General features: G+C 33.5%; 2 protein-coding genes across 4 annotated transcripts in view; both read right to left on the bottom strand.

Annotated features, from left to right (window-relative positions):
* Window positions 1-3,987: 3,987 nt before the first annotated feature.
* Window positions 3,988-6,030, bottom strand: LOC118264737 (uncharacterized). Its single transcript, XM_035577356.2, has 2 exons — window positions 5,772-6,030; window positions 3,988-4,949 (listed from the first exon to the last, which is right to left on the bottom strand). The coding sequence occupies exons 1-2, from the start codon at window positions 5,929-5,931 to the stop codon at window positions 4,393-4,395; spliced, it is 717 nt and encodes a 238-aa protein (XP_035433249.2). The 5' UTR covers window positions 5,932-6,030; the 3' UTR covers window positions 3,988-4,392.
* Window positions 6,031-9,587: 3,557 nt separating this feature from the next.
* LOC126912564 (uncharacterized) overlaps window positions 9,588-17,590 on the bottom strand; it is a 74,800-nt gene continuing 66,797 nt past the window's right edge. For all 3 annotated transcript variants that reach the window (XM_050705177.1, XM_050705178.1, XM_050705179.1), the window contains exon 6: window positions 9,588-14,484. In XM_050705177.1, the coding sequence (XP_050561134.1) occupies window positions 14,208-14,484 (277 nt within the window). In that variant the 3' untranslated portion in view covers window positions 9,588-14,207. The remainder of the gene's footprint in view (window positions 14,485-17,590) is intronic.

Below are 17,590 nucleotides of genomic sequence, written 5' to 3'. Positions count from 1 at the left end.
ATTCCAATTTATATCCACGTTTATGTTTTTTGTGTGTTGTGTTTGATATTGAAACTTATTTCAGTCATTAATCTGAATTTTCATCCTAAAAATTAACTTCATTTAACTAAGCTGAAATTAACTGAATTATTTTAATTATAAATGTTAAGACCAGCAGAAACCCAGGCAAAAAGGAACTGTGTCAGTCTAATATCCGCAAAAACAGGTCTTTTACAACCGCAATTTAGTAAAAACAATAAAAAAAAATAAACACGAACGTGTCACTAACTAATGAAAAATCGGTAATTTACGGTAATTAAGCTTTTAGTGCTTCACTATTGCGAGTAAAACCTGTCGGTGGCGCGCGGCGGGAGAGGAATCGATTCCCGGCGCGGAGCCGGGGCGCGACGTTGCCGCTCTGCCGCGCGTGTTTTGTTTGGGTTGTATGCAGCGGCAACAGGCCCGCATGCCCCTAGTCCCGCCGCCCGCCAAACGTCATCGGTATAAAAAGTTTGAAAGCCAAGTTACTGCAAGGCGACCGCAACTATTGCGAGGTTTTTATTTCATTTGCTGTTCACCAACTATTCAGACTGTGAAACTGTTTGGCAGAACTTTGGCTGGTAGTATTTTAGTGGCTGGGTTTCGTGAGTAGCGCAGTGTTCGGTGTTCGGGTGTTGCCGGCGGAGTTGCACGATGCATGCGTCGTGTCCTGACCGTGACCTATTTATTTAGCCTGTCGTAGCTCGACATTGATTTACTTACCTGTCTGTGTTATGACGCAGTACTTGTAGTTAAGTAGTTGTCCCTTTGCAGTTGTTTCCAGGTTCCAGGTAACAAGGGTTTAGGATGTTTGTTTTAGACAACAAAGCCTAAATTTTTTCTATGGCCGTTCTTAAATAGTATAGCGTGGTATTTATTTTATCTATAATATCTGCTAGTATAGCGATTGAAGAAGGGATAGGGAGATGTTCAGGTAAGTATCTAAATTACCAGTTTTTTTTTATATTATTCAAAATATTGCCGATGTACTAGAAATTTAGAATTGAAAGCCTACAAGACATTGATTTGGACTTAGAAGCTTTTGTTGTCGTGTAAAATATTTCTAAAAAAAAAACTTTAAACCTCATTTTCTTTCTAAAATCTAAGAAACACTTATTTGATTAATATCATCTATTCTATGTATTTTTTGTAAATAAAACCACAGATTATAACAAAAGATAGCATTTTTAATTGTAGCATACATTTTAAAACTTTTCATTACAAACATCAAGTTACGCCACTATTGTTCGACTAACTTGAAACAGTTACTTAACATTAATAACTTGGTTTACTTAGTTTTATGTTGCGTTTAAGGCAATAGTTAGGTCCTTACTTAAATCTAAGTTAAACTTTGAACAAGTCTCTTTGACTTGGTGTTCTTGGTACATTTCTATTTAAAAATATCTGTATCTATCACATGTTGCTAATATTTATAATAATATCATCATCCAATCAGCCACAAGACATCAACTGTTGAACATAGACATCTCCAATGACTTCCAGGGCGCTTACTCTTGAAACTAATCTCAATGTCAATGCAGTTTCAATCCAATAAAATCTCAATAATAGGGTAGATGACTAATTTTTATTTTAATGTCCGTCTTGTAGATTATTCTAAAATATTAGATACGCATTTATTTTCTTACGAAAACAAATACTTTTGAAGATATATTGATTTGAAATATCGCGCGCCGTTACTTCTAGGTACGTTTTAAGCCTAGAAATAACGTATCTAAGTATTGTTATTTGATATGACAAAATTAAAAATACTTGTAGCCTAATATTTTTTCATTACCTAACTGACGGACTAAATAGATTTTAAATGTTCATACCCCGTCATCATCCCTTTTATTATACAAAGTCTAAACTATACATACAACCCCAATCGTATCTATATGTATAAAATATGAAATAACATTCAGAATACGGAGTATAAAGCCAAATTCAATATCATTTAGTTCTTAAAAATCCACGCAATACGAATGCAATGGGCGCTAGAGTTGCAACTCAATAGTACCTACGAAATTTCCCAATATCCAGATTTTTATTCTAGCGGTTTTGCCTAATTGTTCCGTTTTTATTTAGTTCTGATGATAGAAAACAAAATGGAGATTTTAAAACATTGAGGTTTTTAAAAAGTTACTTAAAAGCCACTCAATTGTAAGACGCTCTTACAAAAAATATTGTTATTAATTTGTAAAATTATGGCGGAATATTTAATTACAACTCAAGCTTTGAGCATTTCAGTATTCAGCCGTAAATCTATTTGCTACATAGACTACTACTTCACTCATCAATAAGTTCAATAACATACATAATAGGGATGATGACGGAGCATGAAAATTACCTAAAATCTACCTAGACCGTCAGTTAGGTAATGAATAAATACTAGGCACGTACTTTTTTATTTTGTCGTCTAACTGCCGATTTCTATAATCGGTCTCAATCCATAATCTTTAGATTAAGATTGATTTTTGACATTAGTGACAAATGCAACTAGTTATACGATTCTTACATACCTCTTTCGCTTCATCAACAGTCATCAGTCTTTTCATACATGCTCGTCGGTAAAGGGTACTTTTAATTAATAATAACGTCCCTGTAATTCAAGTTTATCTTAACAATGAAATAACACATAACATTAACATACAACATAGTTCACAAACTAAGGTGCGTTGGGGTAAGATCGGCGCAGGGGTAATAACGTACAAATCAAATATCTCACTTATTTGGCTATATTTTTTAATGCTGATCACATTGCGTGGCACGTCATTAAATTCCGCTCCGTCCCGCAGTGACCACCACTCGCTCCGGTCAACTCGAAGTGAGATATTTGATCTGTACGTTCTTACCCCTGCGCCGATCTTACCCCAACGCACCTTATGTTGCATTTTTCTTAACTAATGAATAACTAACATCGATGTAACTAAGTAATATGTATTTTTTTAGTCTACTTTGGTAACCAATGACGCATTTTATGCAGACCCGGGTTTTGTATCTAGATTAAAAGTATTAAGGACTGAAATGTTTAAAAACCTTTGTAAATGCTTTTTTAACCTCTCGTATGCGATATATAAGACAACAATAGAAAACACATCGTGCCTGTGTTAATACCACATTAGATATTGAAGAACATTCGTTTAGAATTAAGGAATGCAAATAAATATTATATGATATTGAGAGGACGGACGGATCAAATCGGATCGAAGATCGGATTTAAATGTAATATCAAATTAGTACCAGTTACATCTTAAAACTGTAGAATTCGTGTTCCTTGATACAAAAATGACTGGTTACAGTGAAACCACATGCATGAGGCGAAACATCGCAAACTCAAGGGAATTTAATCTAAGACAACAGTTGTTGTTGTTGTTGTTGTTCAATTCTTAGCAGCCGCAATTAGTGCTTGCGGTAACTTGGACAGTAAAGTGACCCAGTAATTGTAAAATATTTTTGAATATCTTACGGATTTTCATGAATACTTAAATCGTGGATTAAATCTAATCTTAATATTTATCGTGGATTGAACAGATGCAAGATCACTTTTCATTTGTCGTCTGGCTCCACAAATAAATATCAAAGTTTTACAACAAACTTACATAAGGCACCACCAGTAAGAGTAAAAAGCCTTACAGAACTCTTCAAAGAAGCCAAAGTTTGCAAAAATAGGTCGTGAACAATATAAACGTAAACATTAGATATTTTTTTAAACTTAGCCTACCTAGTTAGTTAGTACCTACTTAAGTTCAGAGTCATTTGTTTGTGCAATCATTTTATATCATCAACAAAGGATCATAATCTCTCAATTGAATGATCCAAGGGCCAGTGAAGATCAGGGACTCTTGTCTGATACTCTTAAGCTGGTACTCAGAGTCATTTAATGGTTACTTAACGTCCTTAGCGATTAATTTTGGAACAAAATCGTTACTAAGGAATAGTTTAAGTAATTACTAAATGTCTCTGAGTGCAAAAAAGGTATTATTTTTTCTTTACAATCTTAAATATATTTTTACTGAGCGAACTAAGTCCCTTTTCTTCGCAGGTCCTGGCATAAGTATTATCATTATGTTAGAAACATTTCTATTCGACATATTTAACAATAGAATAAAGACATTTTATAACTAACACGCGTATAAAAGTCAGTCTTCATAACGGAAGTTTTACTCTCTTACATTATTTTAACTTTTTCATAACATTTCTCATAAAACATAACCAACATATCGTATTATTTTGGTCCTAAGCATTGTCTTTCTATATTGCGAGGTTCACTAAGACACTGTTTGTCATATACGAATTCACTCTTGGTTGTAACTTGAGAATATTACTTACGTACTATAAAATTTGTCTGTACTTTAATAAAATCACTTTTAGATATTAACTCTTCTTCGAATGGAATTGTTGGCTTACCGACGCCTGCGCCGCGATCTCATTCAGCAACATATCCTGCATCTTACTCCTCACCACCAGTTTCCTTATCGGATCCAGTTGCCTAAAATACGGCGCCAAAGACTTCAAGAACATCATATCATAGTCTTCCTCTGCTATTTTCTGCATTTTGTCAGATATGGGGTCTTCTTCGTATCCCTGTTCGAAGTATACTTCTGCTTCGGGGCTCTCAGCTGTAACATTTTCTTGTTCATCTACAAAATCAAAGTCATCGTCTGTTAATTCTTCTTTGGTAGCTACTTTGCTTCCCTCGTTTCCTTCTTCATTGTCTCTACTGGTCTGGTCTTCATTGTCTCTAATAGTCTGGTCTTCATTTGGTTCTCTGTCCTCGGTTTGGTCTGGTTTAGGGCTCTCAAGTGTCTTGTTTAGAAACTTCATCGCATTATAATGTCTCCACTTTCCTGTGTAGTTTACTGAGCCAAACTTTTTCACTTCCTTCTTGTACAGGTCTCGGAGATTCTTCCATCTTACTCGGAGACGATCCTCTGTGGAATGGAAAGGATAAAACAGACTAAGATTAGTAACAACACGATAGATTTTGCTACTTATTTTTTTAAAATATAAAATACCATGGCTGAAATATTTTTTGTTGAGCGATTACATTGATTAGCAATTGAAATGGGCACATTATAACATTTCCATACAAAGCCGTCCTTTGAATGAGTATCGCTAACGATGGTGTGCCATAGTTTTGGATCAATGCTATCATAGATCGGATCAATCCACCCTATTAACGATATGCGGGATAATTGTGATGCAATGAAATAACTAACAGAGTTGAAACGCAAAGTTTTTTTTTTGGCCGTCACATCTCTACCAGGGGCGCATGATCGCCTTGGGGTATAATTACCCGCGGATTTGCTGTTGGTAAGTGCCTTTTGAATAAGTCTAACATGATAATGCTATGACGAATAAGTTAAATATGTGAACACCTTTGTCATCGTGTTTAATTATCATTCATCATGTTTATTATATTTAGTAGCCGAAGGAATAAAACCTAACTAACATATTTTAAACAAATTATGTTAATATTGTCACATTAATATAAATAGGCAATTTAATATAATTAGGTAAATTAAATTAATTAGGAGTCGCAGAAACAATATAGTAATCTACAAAGTATTGTTTTGTGTACCTATGTAACTACATTAGGTATACAAATAAAGCAGTCAGTTGGGTTTGGGACTACTAACGCCATCTACATTCGCGCGGGCGCACTATTATGACGAGCGGCCGGTGAACGGCGCGCGGTGCGGCGCAGACCCACGTGTCGCGTTTCGTATCAAAGTGTACATTAAACATCGCACCTGGTAGTTCCAACAGTTCCGCTATCTCCATCCAAGCCTTAGCCATTCGATATCTGTCATTGTAACGTTCGTGATGTGGATTCCACAAACATTCTCTCTTCTTCACTTCTTTAATGAGTCTCTTCAATGAATGATCAGATAGTACGAATTTCCTCTGCATTTTGACACTAGGTATTTGAACAAAAAATCGCGCCGCGTCACAACGGTCTGCGCGACTAGAGTTCGCCGCGGCAACTGGCGGCTGGAGGCGAGGCGGGCGCGCGGGCGAGCGGCCGATACGCACGATCAATGTATGACGCGGTTCAGACTCGACGCTCGCGCGACTTTTGCCTTGAAAAGAAAAATAATCGATTTTTTTTTAAAGTAATATTTTTTTGCGTATGAAGCTCATTAGCTGCATACAAAATCTTCTTTGATAAAAAGTGTTAAAATTATTTGATTATAAAAAGTGTTTGAAGGATTTGGCATTCCAAATCCTTCAAACACTTTTTATCAACGCTTGCGAAGACATTGAGTAGTCCATTGACATTATTAGACATTTTTACTTCAAAGTTGGTCTAACGCCACTTATGTTAGACCTCAATTAGATCATCTAAGCCGCGTTTTTAGACGTCTATGTATTAAGTGCTTACTTATCAACTACTGAATAAAGATAATGTTTTTTTTTTGAACATATCATCAATCCAACTAATAAAAAAAGAAACGATTTTAGCTTCGAACCAATGAAACATACGTTACAATTGATTAGGTGCGTTACAACTTTCGTGTCGCAGCATAAAAGTGTTTCGTGTGAAGTGGATCTTACACGCGTCGCGTCACACCGGGCGCGCGATCTCGCGACGTTGCCGCGCTGTGCCAGAATTATTATCGCGGTTTATCGAAACCGCGTCGAGAGTGGCGAGTGTGGTGACTCGCGCGACCAACTTAAAATATAGCGCCAACGTTTTATGTTTGCCTAGTATCATTCAATGAACTTATGAATATATTATGAAATAGCCACAGAAATATTAAAAACAAACTTCTTTTATTATGACTATGGAAATACCCCAATGAGTCATCACAACTAAGTTCACTATACCTAGATATTTTTTATTACCTACTTATGCAGAGTAAAACTGATAAAATACTTAGAACTGTTTATTGTTTCCTTACAGTGCCTACCTATGTAGGTAAAATTTAACAGACCGTTATTTTGTATCAAAATCATAGCCATTAAAATTTGGTTTTTAAGGTTTTTTGTAGGATTGGTAACTAAATATTAAATAATGATATGTAAAATTATTAAAACAAGGTTTTTATTAACTTACTAACAGTTGATAACATCAGCATAATTCCCTAAACAGGAAACTCACAATATAAAGACTAAACTTTTTTGTACATAATCATTAAAAGAGACATCTAGTAGCAATATGACGAACTACTGAGTGAACTGAGTCTTCATTGTTTACTTGTAGCGCATGGCAACTACAGCGCTATCACATACACAAAAGTACATGCACCGTCCGCTAGATGTCGGTTGTGTCGAATTAGTTATTAAGCTTTGCTATATTATTGGTGTTGATTTTATAATTGTGTTTTCTGTCAATATTAGCTTCCTATATTTTAGTAGCGGGATTTAGGAATGGTGCCTGATGTATGAAAATAGGTTCGCCCACGATTCCATGGGATTTAATAACTCATTAGGGAAAGTGGGTGCTACTTTAACCCTTTTTTTACAAGTTGTGTAGATATAATTGAGTCCATCGAGAGTTACATCCGGAGTTGCGGACTACCTAGCAGGTTTACCGGGGCTCCGGCTCAAAAAGCAGGAACGGGGTGGTTTTTAGTCAGTAAGAGTCTGACACTCCCTCTCGCTTTGCCCAAGGCGGGAGAAATCATTGGATGATTTTCCCCAAAAAAAAAGTCGAGATGGATGCTATAGTCTACCATTTTTTTACCGACTTTACAAAAAGGAGGAGGTACTGTGTTCGGCTGTTTGTATGTTTTTTTTTTTTTTAACGTATGTTTGTTCATCGAATACTCCGTCAATTGTCGACGGATTTTCAAAATTCTTTTTTGTTCAAAAGTAGATAGTTCTGAGGTGGTCCCATTGTCACCAAATTAGGATCTGATGATGGGATCTTAGAGAAATCGAGGGAACTCCTCAAATATTATAGGGAACTAGATAGTGATTTTGGTATATTCATCTAGGATTGAAGCATTTACAGTCAAAAAGTAACATTTGAAGAGGTGGAACTGATGAAGAAGACCAGAAATGGCCAATGGAACTTCATACTCACATAGAAATCACAATAAAGTTAATAAAGTGACTGTGACAATACAAATAAATAATTGAGATAGAGAATTTTAACCGACTTTTAGGGTTCCGTAGCCAAATGGCAAAAAACGGAACCCTTATAGATTCGTCATGTCTGTCTGTCCGTCCGTCCGTCCGTATGTCACAGCCATTTATTTCCGAAACTGTTGGGCCTATATAGTTGAAACTTTGTAGGATGATGTATTTTGGTAACCGCTATTCGAATTTTGAATAAAAATTAATAAATTTAAAAATTAAAGGGGCCTCCATACATGGAACTGATTAAAAAAAAAATTTTTCAGCTAACATATCCGTGATGGGTGTCTATGGATAGGTCTTTAAAAAAGACATTAAGGTTCCTAAAACCACTTTTCGTCAAAATCAATCGTTTGAAAGTTAGACGCTTCCAAAGTGGAAAAATGAGTGTCCCCTCCCCTCTAACTATAACTTTTAAACTAAGAGAGTGAGAAAACTAAAAAAAAATATATGCTGTAGACTTCAATGAAAACTATCAACGAAAATTGGCTTGAACGAGATATCATTATTAGTTTTTAAGAAAAAAAAACATTTTCAAAAACCGCAAATATAACTTTGTCGTTCATACAAACACTATGTAAAACCAAGTTATTTTACAACTTTTATATTATGTCATCTACTTGCTGTTACGGAACCCTTCATGAGCGAGTCCGACTCGCACTTGGCCGGTTTTTTTAGTTAAAAAAGTGTGAAATAAAATACTTTTTACAAAAAAATAAACCGACTTCACTAAAAAAGTTAAAAATAACTTTAATTTCGGAAGTCGGTGTAACAAACAAATTATACCGAGAAACACCAGTTTTTAGTCAGTAAGAGTCTGACACTCCCTCTCGCTTTGCCCAAGGCGGGAGAAATCATTGGATGATTTTCCCCCTCAAAAAAAAAAAGTCGAGATGGATGCTATAGTCTACCATTTTTTAATCCATCGATCGCATATCGGGATTTGACAGGCTTTTTCTTTTTTCAGAACATCTAGTTCTTGATATATCTTTCTACGAGAGGTGATCCTTAGTTATACAAAATCCAAATATTACCTGAACCGAGTATCGAACTTAAAATTCATAATTCGATAGTCATGCTTACTGCATGCTTAGGAGTAGCAAAGTATTTGTAGGTACAATACATATCGTCACGCCCTAAATCCTCGAAGGGGTAGGCAGAGGTACACATTACGACACGTAATGCCACTATAGAATGTACACCCTCTTTTTACCATTTATAAGTCCCGTGCAATAGGGGTGGGTGAGCCTATTGCCATATACTGGACAAAATTCAAGACTCCGTTATACTACTGAGAATGCTTTCATATGTCGGCTCAGTAATACTTTGCCCGACCTGGGAATGGAACCCGAGACTTTTTGTCCGCCAGACGCACTTGCGACCACTCGACCATCGAGGCAGTCGATATTTGTGGAAATCGTTTATTTTAATTAGATAATTTTATTGTACCGTAAATCTTTTATGGGGGTAATAAAACTCGACAATCTTGTTCACATTTTATTTAGAGACATCGGTATAAAATATATGAGATATAAAACAGCACAGTCGTGATAAATTAAAATATATCATAATATACGATAATATAAAACACGTCGATATATTTAAATTAACAGATTACAGTGTAACATATACTTAGACGTGGGATATTGAAGTGGAGTCAGCTCAAACCAAACATACAATACAAATACATCATTCTGACCCCAGAAGATACAATATATTATGAAATAAATCTTACAAAATAAAACCTAAACGGTACTTGGACAATAGGCATAGAACCAATAATTATATTCACTGTGATATTCTTCAAGTTTCACAATATTTCATCGTCATTCGTCAATCGAAAAAACTGCCCAAAACAGACGGAAGCATAGAAAAATTAACAACAAACGTTATTCGTATTGATTTTTTAAATTTAAATTTTATATTTTTAACTTTTAATTTTCTTACAATTATTTTATCACAGTGAATAGAGCTTAGGTGTGGGGGTAAGGGTGAAGTCAGGAAAACCTCGAGAGGTTTTATCGAGAGATGTGGCCGTGTCATAACAACGGTTGTGGTAACATTTAGTACATAATATGTTAATGATAATATACTGTTTATACCCTAACAACTAACTAATGCGTTTCACAATATTCATACGTAATACATGACGATCAATTGAAACATATAAAGCGGAATGTCTCATACAACGCTGTCAAAGGAAACAGAATGGTCTGCAATAACAGACCGGAGCTGACACTCTCGATAATGATAACGATAGAAATCGATCGTTAAGTTAGATGTTTATTTATAGGTTCACTAATAGATTTCCAACTTTATTACAAAAAGAGCAAGGCTGAAAATCTTTTAAAGAAAGTCATGACTTATTGACTGATTTTTGTCGTTATCATTATCGAGAGTCCCAGGGTAGACACTACATACATGAACATTTATATAGCATAGCATTCATCTATAGCGTCCATATATACTTTAAATACAGACATAAAAGTACTATCAAAATAATAACTAATTACCTAAGTAAATCGAGAGTAAATTAAGTAAATGTAATTATAATTACGTATCGGTTGCTCGGTTAAAGTTAATTGTGTTAATCTTGCTAAACCGAGTTCTGATTAACTAAAGTTTACATAAATAAGTCGACTTTCGTTTACACCTGAATTAATATATATAAATCATAGATTTGTTTAAGAAAAATAATTTAATATCATATTCCTTGAAAATAATTCTCAATTCCAGACAAAGCTTTACATTATATAGCATAAATATATCATATAATTTTAATGAAACATAAATATTTTATATAAAATTCAAAGATATGGTTAAACCACTTTAACATTAACTTTGGCACGGCAATTTATTTGAACGAAATCGCTAATTGCTTTAAAAAACTTTTAAATATTATATATATTTCATGTATAATTTATTTAACCATTCAATAGATATATATTATTTAATTTTATAACAACTATAATAATTCGGCTATGATCGATTGATCAATCAAAATGCTTGGATTTAAATTCATAAATATATCGAGTGACAGTGCACGTGAAATATAAGCAGCGTGACACATTGTTATTTTCCAATTAATTAACTTCCTTCAAGCATTTAATCGATCAAACAAAAGCATGTAAAAATAACTGATAATATTCTCTTTGGCATCTTTCCTTAAGCGAAATTCAGGCGCTAAAGCTCATAATGCATGTTTAAAATAATACTATACATACATACATATATGTAATTATAAAGTACAGACTATAGTTACCAGTTATAATACAATAAACTAGTTTGTTCTTACCCTAACACATCGACGAACTTAATATCTTTAGGTATATGGAATACTTTGTGGGCACAACTGGCGGACGCCTAGCTCATTATGCAAGCCTGGTAGGTGTACCACACTCAATGAAAGACAAAACATCATTACATACAGAATCCAGAGCTCAAGGACGCCATATATATTTGATGTTTCTATTTTCATTTCAATTAATATTTTCTTCATTTCAGTTTGGATTGAAATTGGAATATTTTATATAGTTTTCCAAAATAAATCCATGCTTTCTGTACCTACACAAGCATCCGCTAGTCGGTCCCAGAACTTAAATAAACATTCATAAACATTAATACCAGTACAACACACAATGTCTTCATCATTACTCCTAATCAATAAATATACAACAGTAATCCCGTCCTTCTCGAAGTAGCTTCCTTCTTTACTACAGAAGACCTGTGACAACTTCTGCTCATACATTTTTCATACAACTCTATATATCAGCAAGTTTATGGCACATACAAATTAGACAGTAGACAGAGACTAGTACATTCTCATAGATCCAGTGCAGTAAGTACACAAAAATGTATGAGATAAGTTCAATCAACTCGCAACGATCCATCGATCTTACGCATATCCCAATAAGTAAAAAAAAAACATTAAAAGTAAAAATACTTAAAGACTAGAATATCAGAAAACTAACGAGTAAAATTAAGTGTGCTTTCAATACGAACAGATAAGCATTCATAAATCCGATACATAATTTGATTTTTCTGGACCAAGCATTGGACCCCACAATGAGTGATGAATTCAATCCGTAGACCCAAAAATATATATTCAAAAATTAAATTATTGTGTAAATCGATGACTATCAAATTATAGCACTATAGAAGGTAAATCATCAAAACTGATAAATAAATGATTTCTTTGAAATTTATTTTAGAACACTCTTCTCAGTCTCTTAGGATAAAAATTCCAAGGTTTTATAAAGTATCGAAAGTACAACGTAAAGTAGGTAATGAGGAACGGCGAAGTAACGTGAGTGCGAGTAGATATGGTATTCCGCATTCCATAACACAGTAACACTGAGACTATCCTACACGATGATCATAAATTGGTCTATTAGATATCTTCGATAATGATAAAACACCGAGACACAACATCGAATGTAAACACGTACAGCTATTGTATTGATATTGTAATATTATTCTTTATAATGATTAAATGTTTATTATAATTGTAACACTACGTAGATGGAAACGAAATTGCCTCGACAGGGAACTGATCCACTGCCTGGCTACAGATTGAACGTGGGACAGCAATAGATGAGCCGTTTGCGGGTTTACGCAACCCCCAATATCTTATAATAGGCTGTCAGTCAGTTTAGAAGTAATATAAGTAGAGAATGAGTCGCGTTTTACCTTTATATACCTGATATATAAATGAATTGGATGAAATGAAGACCATAAGAGTGACGTAGTTACTCCCTACGTTATAAAAAGTTATGTTTGAAACGTTACTAAGCTCTCATACGAGTATAAACTGCATGCAATTCTTATAGTACATGGTCGTAATCATGTGTTCTATAGTTTATTGTTAATTAAAACTGCAGTTTATAACTATTTTACTAAATCCATTCTGTTCACAACGGACGGTAAGGTTTAGAATGATTAAAACTTTTAAAACGATCGCGTTTAAAACTTTAAGGGGTCACTAAAACTTAAGATACCTATACGAATTTTGAGTTGTGGTTGTAAATTTTTCAAAAATATATTCACTCAGAAATTATAATTATTACGAATCTAATTTTTTATCACGATAAAATAATGACGCAAGTAAAAAGTTTTAAAGTAAAAAATGAGCGGTGAGAGTTACGTGTGAATAAATGGTAGGTCCTAATTAAAATGATATGTAACTAACATTGTATATATATATGCCATAACATTAATACAAAAGACAATAATATGTAGACACATTACAAAATATTTACAAGTTTGATTATAGTAAGGGATACGTGAGAACAGACTGGAACATTTTATATATGTATAATTATTATGATATTGAGTATGTCACCGAGTGTACCACAGTATGTATGTACAGTAGATGACCACTCTCGAGAGAATGGACCGCCGAATCCTACAGACATAAAATGGCGGCAGCTCATTCTCCATTTCCATACATGATTACAATGAAAATGTTATATATTTTGAAATGAAACAGTAGAATACATTAAATTACGTTTAGTACATATTACTAAAGTCTATATACTAGAATGTTCCGAGTTACCTTACGAGAAAATTAATTGTGTATCTTAAGTAATACTTGTGTGGCGTGAAACAAATAAAGTAACATTGTTTTACTGTAACCGTTTGTTTGTAAGTGTGACGCCAACACACGGAGAGGGTAGTCGTGAAACTATTTGAAAACGCGACTGGGAATTCAAGCACGTCCAAAGGCGTACTGTGTGAATAAGTAATTAAATGAGGTCACGTAAACGTATGGGAACTTTACAGATACAGATTAAAGTGCTCCCATTTCTTCATTAAGGTTAAAATAAAACAAGTGAGTATTTCATCATTGTCTGAGAAACAAAGTATTCCGACTGACTGCTACGAAAATCGTAAGACTAGATTGGAAAGACAGTCCAAGAACAGCAGCGATCTGTGGTGTGGGCTCAACACACAGACAACTATTGTCAAGAGACACAGATCTAATATCGTGAGTAGACAACCAACATTACGGCGACATCGAGAGTACGAGTACATGGGATACATGAGGCCCGTGGGCTTCTTACACACGGACTTAAGATAGGCTAGTCTACTGGTCGGGACTTAGCTTAGGTGTCGCTGGCGGCCGAGGGTTGCTTGATGAGATCCACATCACGTCCCACACTAGCTTGGGACTTCAGCTTCGGTTTGTCAGCTGTCTTATGATCATGGGAGTGCTTCTCATGGCCTTTGTGGTCGTGGTGTCCGGTCTTATGGTCGTGGTGGCCGGATTTATGGTCCGGTCCACTCTCGACCACGCTCACTCCATTCTTGTGTGTCGTGGGCTCCGGGTCCTCTTCGTGGTCCTGGCGGAACTTGCGGTTGTACCAGTGGAGACAGATGCACCTGGAAGTGATTGGAGTACGGATTTCAATTTCATCATTGATTATTTTAAAACTAAGTATGCTTGAATGAATCTCTGGGTGGCATTGTTAGTATTCCGTGCCTAGTCTCATAAAACCGTAAGTTTAACCACTTTCACCACAATTTTTCGTTACGACCTAACATACAGGCAATTAATAAGCAAGCAGCCACTTAAAAATAGCACCAGGTCAAGGATTTTTACATAAAATTATTAAAACACCTCTTTGAATGGCTCTGCCTGAGCTTGACTATAAATAACATTACCAAAACCTGCATTAAGGATAAAAATGAGGGCTATCACTAACAGCTAAAGCTATTACAGGAGAACAGTAAAGCTGTGGAGTTGCTTTGTTTTATTTAATTTACAAAACGGACCGGAGCGCGTTAGACGGACAAAGATTGAAGTGGAAGTGACTCGGCCGCCTTTTAATTCAAACGTAATTAACAACACCAGAATGGCCTCCTTTTTATTAAAAACTAGCTTTTGCCCGCGACTTCGTTCGCGTGGAATAGTGACTTCCGGCAAATTTTTGGTTTTAACCACATAGTTCCCATAGCTATAGGCTGATGATGATGATGAGTTCCCGATCTCGCGGGATCTCTTCAAAAATGAGATGTGGAAGATATTCCAGGGAACTCTTCAAAAATCAACATAATGAGCTCTGCGTTTGAATTTAATAGATGTATACTCACTTAGGGCATTGAAAAAATAGTTTAAAAACGGACTTTAACTAAAGAAATATTATAATCTTTCCGAACTTAAGATGAAAACTAACTTAAAACTTAAGAAAGCTACGAATTACGAATTTATAACAATTAAAAAAGAAATTATATTAGAACCTATCCTTTATGCTATAATAACCAAGCTTAAACTAAATAATTTAAAAAAAACGACTTAAATCTAATCTAATTAATTTATAAATTAGACTTACAATTTTATTAAAAAAACTAACTACAGTAACTACTAATAATCGATATCAAACTAAACCTACGTTAAAAAGTTTAACCAGAAAACCAGGAAAACCCAACAAATAAACTTATTAATTGACAAATACAACGAAACCAATTTAGAATATACGAAACAGCAGGACCACTACAGACAAATAATCATACGACTGATAATACACATTTTCTACAATAGTACCGAAGCGCTCGGCCGATACCCAACCAAATAATTGTAACAAAACCATAGCGCAATCTATTTCGATCCCAACGCCATCTATCGAGGATAAAGACAACTTGGATTATTTATTTATACTCCGTTCGGGCATTTTCTTTGTACTAAAAGTTTAATTATATTGATATAATTTTTTTCATACCTTTTTACTATTTGTTAACTTTTTTCGAAGAATTAAAACAATAACATGAACCGAAGTCGTGTAACGATCGACATAGAATTATCTATACTCCGTTAGAGCGTTTTCTTTGTACTAAAAGTTGTATTATGTTATATTTTTCATTGCTTTTTACTATTTTGTAAAAACAAATTTCCAATGAATTAAAACAATAACATGAACTGAACAATTGTAATTACACCATTGCGCGATCAACGCCATCTATCTACGGAGTATAGGAACAGCCCGACATTGTTCAATTCCGTACTATAAGTACGAAATTGAACAATAGATGGCGCTGTATGTCCGGAATAAATTTATTTTTTATTTTATTTTATTTTTATTTTATTTTTATTTTATTTTTATTTTATTTTTATTTTATTTTTATTTTATTTTTATTTTATTTTTATTTTATTTTTATTTTATTTTTATTTTATTTTTATTTTATTTTTATTTTTATTTTATTTTTATTTTATTTTTATTTTATTTTATTTTTATTTTATTTTTATTTTATTTTTATTTTATTTTTATTTTATTTTTATTTTTATTTTATTTTTATTTTATTTTTATTTTATTTTTATTTTTATTTTTATTTTATTTTTATTTTATTTTTATTTTTTTTTATTTTTTTTTTATTTTTATTTTATTTTTATTTTATTTTTATTTTATTTTTATTTTATTTTATTTTATTTTATTTTATTTTATTTTATTTTATTTTATTTTATTTTATTTTATTTTATTTTATTTTATTTTATTTTTATTTTTATTTTTATTTTTATTTTTATTTTTATTTTATTTTTATTTTATTTTTTTTTATTTTTATTTTATTTTTATTTTATTTTTATTTTATTTTTTTATTTTTTGATTTTTGAAATAAAAATATATCTATGTCCTTTCTAAGGTTCTAAACTATATCTGTATCAAATTTCAACCAAATCCGTCAAATAGTTGCGGAGATTAATGGTATAAGCATAGAATGTTCGACGTGATTCTTTAATTTGACATAACTTTTTTATTTATGAACCGATTGACATGAAACAAACACTAAATGTAAATTTAAGCATCCCACAATATATTCGTGAAAACCGCATCCAACTCGGATCAGCCGTTTCTGAGATTAGCGCGCACAGACGAACAGACAAACAGACAAACAGACAAACAGACAAACAGACAAACAGACAAACAGACAAAAAAAAAGTTAATTACATTTTTGGGTTCGACATCGACATAACAATAACCCCTGCTATTTTTTTTATTTTTATTTTCAATGTACAGACAGCACTTTTCTACGATTTTATTATATGTATAGATATCGTGCTTACGTTACATAAAAGAACGCTTTAAGAAAAACGCGCGGCTGTAATCTTTTTGAAAGAAATATTTGTATTTCAGCCATCTCGTCGGTTTCCTAGTATAAAGAATATAATTATCACAAAAAATGTTTTTCCTTCATTAAATTGTGGCATACAACGTTTAATTAATGTCCAGAAACATTTTGAGGCTTTTCACAAAGATAATAAAATGATTAAAATGAGAACAGTATCTGAAATATTACCGTGCTCATTCAAACAGAAACTGGTGCTGTATCAGATCGTAAAAGCATCCATAGCAAACTGCGGTGGGGATAAAGCCATCAATCTCATAAATGTCAGCAGAGCAAGGACGGCCCTGATACCAGGCAAATATGAAAAGAAAGAGTTTTGATCGGGCACCGCACCGCTATAGCGTAATAACTTTCTTATCTCTAGGACATT

This window comes from Spodoptera frugiperda, chromosome 26 (genome assembly GCF_023101765.2).
Source record: "Spodoptera frugiperda isolate SF20-4 chromosome 26, AGI-APGP_CSIRO_Sfru_2.0, whole genome shotgun sequence".
In the NCBI taxonomy this organism is placed as follows: domain Eukaryota; kingdom Metazoa; phylum Arthropoda; class Insecta; order Lepidoptera; family Noctuidae; genus Spodoptera; species Spodoptera frugiperda.
Note: the sequence above shows the minus strand (reverse complement) of the source record. Positions and strands in the feature narration are given on the sequence as shown.

Bases quoted from the DNA above. Each gene is read 5' to 3' on its own strand.
- LOC118264737 (XM_035577356.2), bottom strand. From the start codon at position 5,931: ATGCAGAGGAAATTCGTACTATCTGATCATTCATTGAAGAGACTCATT. The intron at 4,950-5,771 runs GTGCGATGTTTA...TCCATTCCACAG, and splicing joins GGAACTGTTGGAACTACCAG to AGGATCGTCTCCGAGTAAGA.